General features: G+C 41.2%; 1 protein-coding gene across 2 annotated transcripts; it reads right to left on the reverse strand.

Annotated features, from left to right (window-relative positions):
- Positions 1-228: 228 nt before the first annotated feature.
- LOC109856400 (LIM domain kinase 1) lies at positions 229-6759 on the reverse strand. Of its 2 annotated transcripts, XM_020431646.1 has the most exons (8): positions 6655-6759; positions 5793-5907; positions 5206-5646; positions 4794-4886; positions 3920-4052; positions 3595-3827; positions 3275-3503; positions 229-3192 (listed from the first exon to the last, which is right to left on the reverse strand). In XM_020431646.1, exons 1-8 carry the CDS (start codon positions 6674-6676, stop codon positions 895-897), a joined length of 3564 nt encoding a protein of 1187 aa, XP_020287235.1. In that variant the 5' UTR covers positions 6677-6759; the 3' UTR covers positions 229-894. The 2 variants fall into 2 exon arrangements, with proteins under 2 accessions (XP_020287235.1, XP_020287236.1); XM_020431647.1 differs by lacking the exon at positions 4794-4886.
- Positions 6760-7493: the final 734 nt, after the last annotated feature.

Raw genomic sequence — 7493 nt, forward strand, 5'->3', positions numbered from 1 at the left:
ATTTTATTTTGGAGAAGGGAGAAATGTATCAAACTTAGTACTTCGGCTTTTGACGGGTTTTTGATTATATGTGATCGGTAAATTTTGCAACATCTATAAGATTGATCTGTTCACAATGCCGTTTGTTTTCTTTTTTTTATTCGAACACACGCTAGTAATATCATACTTATCAAAATTTCGGCTTTACGAGTCAGTTTTTGGAGGGAATGCTTTTTCGTCTCGGAGTGGTTTTTTTTTTTTTTTTTTTAATTATAGTCTGAACTACCACTCTCTAAAAACTTCGCGTGGCAAGATCTCATAAAGGAATGTAATAAAAGTTCTCTTACACCTAGTTATTAAATTGATGATAGTACGATCTATAGAGAAATTCGTAGAAACTGATAGCAAGTGAAATTCATTAATACTGAGTGTGCGTTATCGTTTACTTTCTTCAGCAAGATAACGCGGTTTGATTTGCGATAAACGGGGAACATTTCTAGCTCGAAGTTTTGCGTCTGTTCTTTTTTTTCTTGCACCTATATTATTTATTTTTTCAACTTTCTTCAACATATTGCAAATTCAATTTCAACAACAAAATAAAAGACTGTTTTTTTTTTTTTAGGAAAAAAACTTTCGACAACAAAGATCAAAATATATCGCGCTCATCATAAAATAAAATCAACACATAACATTATTTCGCTTAACGCACTAATGATAATGGACGAAGTAATCTCTGGCTAAGAAGTTAATACTGCGAACTAAGCACGTTACACGTTTGGACCTTATATATATTATCGATAAAGAGATCAAATTAGTAGCAAGTGAGATTCTCGTTTATCGTCGAGAATTTTTTTTTTTTACGAACATTATCTCGACGTTTCTGTAAAGCTGTTACCTTCTTATCGCGTTTTTAATTCACAAAGCGGTACTCTCGATCGGAGATGTCGGGCGGTTTGGTGTACAGCACCTTTCAGGTGTATGGCACAAATCCGGTGTACGTCGGCCGTCTCTCATCTGCGCGAAATCGATCTCCGCGAAGAAATCGCTCTTCATGGTGCCAAGCGCGCTATCGGAGCCAAAACTGTCCTGTCTTGAAACATCGACGTTCTTGTAACACCCGGCGTAGTCTGCCAAACACGTCGTCTTCAAACCGCCGCCGACGTAAATGGACGAAGTCGTCACCGGGTTCTTCGAATTATCGCCCGTTGGTTTGGCTCTGACGCCAGGACAATTACCGTCGTTGCTCGCATTTTGTCTGTTAGCTATGATGAAGTCGTCTGGCTTCGAAATACTGGAATTGGAATAAAAACTGTCCGTTTGGTATACGTTGGAGGTTTGTTTGTTGAAGAAATCATCCTTGCGAAAATCATCCTTCGTAAAGGTGTTGAACGGCGAGTAATCCTTGTATTTGGACGTATGGTCCAACACTGTGAGGCTACCCTGCCTGGACAAAATGCTACCGACGTCGGAGACGTTGCTCTCCTGTCTGGACAGCCTGTCCTTAACATCCGCGTTTTCGACAACGTTCTCTTTGCTCGGTGGGACTTTCGAGTCTACGGATTTTGGCGAAGCGCAATCAATTTTAATAACTTCCTTATTATTAGAAAACGCGTTCTTTGTTGTTTCCTTGGTTGGCGATATCTTCGTTCTTCGCAGATACGATCCGCCAGATGGCTTTGTACCTTCGCCGGATATTTTCTTTGGATCGGAATCGACGCAGTTTGCGCCGTTGTTCCGGTTGTTAATCGCTTTATTTTCCTTTTCCACGGCGCCGATAGATTTCCCGATCTGTCTCAGATACGAGCCGACGGAGCTCGCGGCATCCGGTATCTTGAATTTGCTCTCCGATTTCTTTTGACCGCTCGTGTCGTTGGATTTGTCCGTCGACTTGTGTTTCGAACTGTTGTTGATTTTGTACGATCCTTTATTATCGATTATATATTCCGAAGCGTCGGAAACCGTACACGGACTCGCGTTTCCCACGTACTTCATCTTTTCTACGGCGGGTACTCGGGTTGAATTGTATTCGCTCGCGTCGATCTGCTTCGAGTAGGAATACGTGTTTGGAATGTCGGATGCAGACGTGTCTTTCAATTTGATATTGTTATTCCTAAGATACCGTCCGCTGAAACCGCTGGAATCGGGCGAGATCACAATATCAGGCTTTTCCTTGTCGGATATAAAATCTTTTGATTTGGAATTTTGTCTCGAGTATCGTCCCGAATTGCTCGAGTTACTGTCGTTGCTCTTGCTGTTCTGTCTCGCGTATCTATTACGCGGGCTCACTACCTCAGGCACCTGAAGCGTGTTGCTAGGCTCCGTTTCGCGTTCTAGAGTGCTGTCGTCGCAACCGCTAGACCGTTTCTTTTCTTGATGCACTTGGCCCTCTTTTATGGGTTTCAGTTGCGGGGCCAGAGTTTCCGGAGTCGTGGATTCGCTGCTGCTCGGACTCGGTCCTTTGTAATTCCTGATATCAAAGTCCAAATCCGCTGGCAATTCGGCGCCTACCGACAAGTGCATTGCCAATCCTTCCAACCAGACCTCCATGACCTCGAACGGTGGCCTTTTGTCGGGATTTAGATCACAGCAAAGAAACGCGATCATGTAGAAGGTTTCTGGACAATTGGAGCAAAATTTTTCCTTAAAGACATTTTGATTTAAACCGAAATCTGACGATCTGGGCAGGTAATCAGGATCCGCCTGAACTCGACCTATGATTTCACAAACAACAATGCCGAAACTGAATATATCGACTTTTTCGTCGTACTTGTTGCCTTTCATCATCTCGGGAGCCATCCAATAAGGATTCCCGACAACCGTATATCGTTTTTTTCGCTCTTTCTTCGAGGTTTTAACCTCGCCATCGGAATGTCGATTGTATTTGCGATTGTCTGGCGAGCTGCCGTTCTGAATAATTCTCGCCAGGCCGAAATCGGCGACAACCACGGTCTTATCCTCGCGAACGAGGCAATTATGCGAATTCAAATCGCGATGAATGATGTTCATGGAATGCAAGTAAGCCATGCCGGCAGCGATGTCTTTCGCGAAAGATGTACGCTGTTCCCACGGCAATGGTTCGTTCGTGTCGTGAAGCAGGGCTCTCAATGTGCCACCCGCTATGTATTCGGTAACCAAATGCAGTTTCTTGTCCTTATAAAGAACACCGATAAATCGAAGAACGTTGTTATGGTGTAACGAACGCAATACCGCAACCTGTTGATTTTTCCAAAGAAAAATTTTTGTAATTTTTAACTAAACTAAAATTTCACACAATATTTTTAGGATATATAATTACCTCTTTTAGAAAGTTCTTCTGAGCGTCCTCGTCCACTCTGTATAATTCTTTGAGGACCATTACTTCATTCGTGTCGCGATGCGTGACTTTGAACACTTGTCCAAAGAATCCTTTGCCTAGAAGTTCGCCCTTTACCAGATCGCTCGCTCGGAATATTCTCTGATTCTTTGGCTCTACGCGAAAAGATCTGGTTCGGCTCAGATCGTAAGTAGGATTCGTTGGAGAAGATCTGCGATTAATTTCGACAATTATTAATTGCGACAATTTATTAACTGAATGGTCAAATAAACAAATAAATATGTATATATATTTGCACTTACCCGTCGAGCAATCGCGACATAGAACTGCTGCGTTCCTTGTGCATCGGATCTCGCGTTCTTCGTAGTTGTCGGCTCCGCGCACCGCTGATATAACCTTCGTCCCGACGTTTAAACAGTCGTTCCTTACCTTCGGGACTCGTTCTGGGACTGTTTACGCATGACAACATCGCCGAGGACGGTGACGAGAACGTGGGCCGTCGCGATACCGCATCTGGATCGTGCTCGATAGTCAACTGAAGCGATAAAAATTTATTTTAATTAATCATGATAAAAAAAAAATGAGTCATTAAAGAAAACATTAGTATTTCGAAATATTTCAACTCACTTGTAAAACCGTATCCGAATATTGTATAAGATTTTCGATGTTTTCCACCGGTTGGTCCTTAACGGGAGTGCCATTTATTTCCAAGATTCGGTCGCCAATGTGTAACGATATCAGATCATTGGACATGTTTAATCTGTAACATTTGTTTCACGAGGTGATCACGATATGATATCGGCATCACAGTGGTAACAAAAAACATGCAAACGTTTGCATGCATTATGTGGTTCTCTTCACTGAAATACGGTCATGTAAAGATATAACATATGTATAATTAGGAGGATAACAGGGAGATTATATTCTAAACATTTTTTAATAAAGAAAAATGACAGAAGGAATGGCGCACATTACTGAGAGTTACACAACCGAAATTCTTTTATTAATACGTGTGTGTAGGTTTAGAATGCTAGCTCTTCTATATGTGTTTTCAAACAAAAATACAAGGACTTACCAGGAAGCGTGAAAAGCAAAAGCACATTAAATAACGATAATGTGTTAGATCAATCCACTCAATTTGTAATTAGAGAATCACAAAATAACGCCACCAAAATCTCCATTATGTTCCGCAAGTGATTTATAAATTCACATTTAAAAAAATTATTTAAAATTCTGTGCATAATTATTACACAAATTATTTACAAATACATTTCTTCCAATAACATCAACTGTCACTTCTTGGTAAAACTATTTTGTTAAACATGCACGTGATATACACAAAATAATAAGTTACAACGTAATACAAATGTACTAAAAAATACCGATGTAAATTGCATAAATGTACTTTTCACGTGCGAATAGCAACTGTTACCGCAAAACATAGTTTGTAGAGTTATAGCATAATATGTAATGTGCATATTATTGATTTGTTATGCAATACCTATGATTAGAGAAGTGGCAGCATAGCCTAAATAGAACCTCCATCACAGAGGCCAGCAGCTTACTGATCTTTCCACGAACATTTCTCATTAACCTGCGTTTTAGTTTGAATGTTATTAGAGGTGCTAATATACATATTTAAATACGCGACTCTCTTAAATAATCGTCCGGACTATCATGCACTGTTGTTTTTTTTTTTTTTTGTTGTTTTTGTTTTTTTAATGAAAAACTTCGCCAAAGAAATGTTTTACTTTTATCTACATGTGACATTACAATTCCTACCTAAAGAAATCTCAATTTTTTGTTGAGTCCAAAACATCTGATTCGCAATAATCGTGTTTGTATTTTTTACAAATGATGTATGACGCACTAATATTTATATAAATGAGAAAATTATATCGTGTCATACGTACTCCGAAATACGCAACAACGCGCCGCAACTACGGGGACTGGGAGCTGTGTCCAGCGTGAGTTTGATGCCTCTCTGTTTATCCGGATCTGTCGTACTGGGAGGTATTTCAACCAGCCTGATGCTGTGGGGTTTCCTGGCGAAGGGGTAATTCGCTGTTTTGTTGAGCGGCTGCATCTGCCGCTTGTAACATATTCCGCAGTACAACTTGGAACGTTCAACGAGAGCGTAACTCTCGCCATCCCCGATGAAAGCGCCGCAAGAGGTGCAGGCAAAGCATTCTGGGTGAAATTTGTGATCGCCCGCCAGCATAACCGGGCCTGTGATGATCTGGTTGCAGCCCTGACACGCTTCGCCGTAAGCGGCCCAATAGTCGTCCTTACAAAACAGCAAGCCATCTTTTTCAAAGTACCAAGAAGATAGGCCGACATCACAAACCGAACATCTGAAAAGCACAATTTTCTTGATATGACAATAAGATATAAACAAAATATAAATTTTCTTCCATGACAACAAGATGTAATCAATCATCAAGTCATTCTACTGACAATGTCTTTATTGCAATTACATATGTAACGCTGGTGTCATTACCGAAAACAATCAATATGCCATTCTTGATTTAGTGCCTGTATAAATTCATCCTCGTCGATGGCATTGAGACAACCGGCGCATATCAACGTTCCTCCGCTTTCTCCACCTCCCGGATCTAAAAAAACAAAAAAATCATAAAGTACAATTAAGAAGTGTGCATATTTTTTTTTTTTTTTTTGTACATAAACCACAAGACATGTAAACCAGTTTATTGCCGAGTAAGGGTTTTTTGTCAATCTTATTCTACGTCTTCAAGGACACTGAGAACTTGAAACAAATTATTTTCAAATTATTTTCATTGCGTTTACATAAAAATAATATACTATTATAAGTATCGTCTCGCTCCAAAAGTACATCACGCTCTAAACCCTATTCTTCTTGCAAACAATCATTCTGAATGAAGAAAAAAAAACAGTTTTAGAGATATGTGTCCCGGGAAGGAAATATGAATCACGTTTAACATTAGGCGTAACGTCGAACGAATTATCAAGCAGCTGACAGAGCGCAGACGACAATCGGAGCGCGACGCGAAATCGCTCGGGCGACGCGAAACGTTTTTTTTTTTCACAACGACAAGCAGAGAACTCGCGTCTGTCGCAAATCACAAGGAAGAGACGAACACAACGCAATACAGATATAACTTTGTTAATGCGATAGAGCGTGGGCAACCAGAGAGACACGGAAGGTAGGACGCCCACGCGATGCGCGACGCGTTCGGAGCGTCGACGTGTTTCGTCGACAACGCGTTGCGCGAGCGTTAAACGCGACGATTGCGGGGAGCTTGTTTCATTCACACGAACATCGTTGAGTTTCCCGTCGCGACAGAGTTCCGTCGTTGATTCTCGTCGTCGAAAAGACCTACCGTTTGTCGAAACCTCATCCATCACGACATGTACGATTGACACGCTCCCACCTCTGCACTCCGCAACACTCGGCCACTGTGCGCGGAGAGATTCGTAGATTCGAACTTCGAACGTGGATTCGAAGCGTTATGACAACGACGCGTCGCCACGATGCGTAAAACATTCGAAGCGAGCGGCGCGAGAGCTTGACTCGTATCGCGAACCAGAGAGAAACCTAAGAACGGCCAGGCCTGTAAGAAGAGAATGTGTAATCACTTTTCCGCCCCGTAAACTAGCGCGTGTTTACGTGGGTGGTGCACATTGAAACTACGCAGCGATGTTCACGAGCGACTTGTCGCTATGTCCACAGCGTGCGGTTCTATTCTGTGCTACGTGCACGAGTTTAAATGGTCATCTTCTTCAAGAGCGTATATTCGCGAGCGTGGATTTGATTTCTTTTGGAATTAATAAAATGACCGGTCTCGTCACGAGAAGATGAGAAAGGAAAACAGAAAAGGATAACAAAAAACATTGCAACTTTCCACGCAACATAAATGTGATATACAAGAAAAGATGTGATAGTCAAGAAAAGAATATTATTTTAGCGAGCAGCATCAGAATTCGTGGAGCAGTATTCCCATGTAGGGTATCATCTCCTTTTACATCATCAGTTGCTGCTCTTTGCTTTATAAATTTTATTTTACTAGCACAACACAAGCGCGCGCTACGCGCACGCTATTGTTAATTTTATTTAACGTGTTGTCAGTGAACACAACCTGTCACCGCGATGACAGATAGTATATACGTCTTATAAACCATATAATACACATATGAGAAATGTCAGAAATAACGCATGAAA

The sequence above is a fragment of the Pseudomyrmex gracilis genome, unplaced genomic scaffold (genome assembly GCF_002006095.1).
Source record: "Pseudomyrmex gracilis isolate BER0280 unplaced genomic scaffold, ASM200609v1 scaffold_117, whole genome shotgun sequence".
NCBI lineage: Eukaryota > Metazoa > Arthropoda > Insecta > Hymenoptera > Formicidae > Pseudomyrmex > Pseudomyrmex gracilis.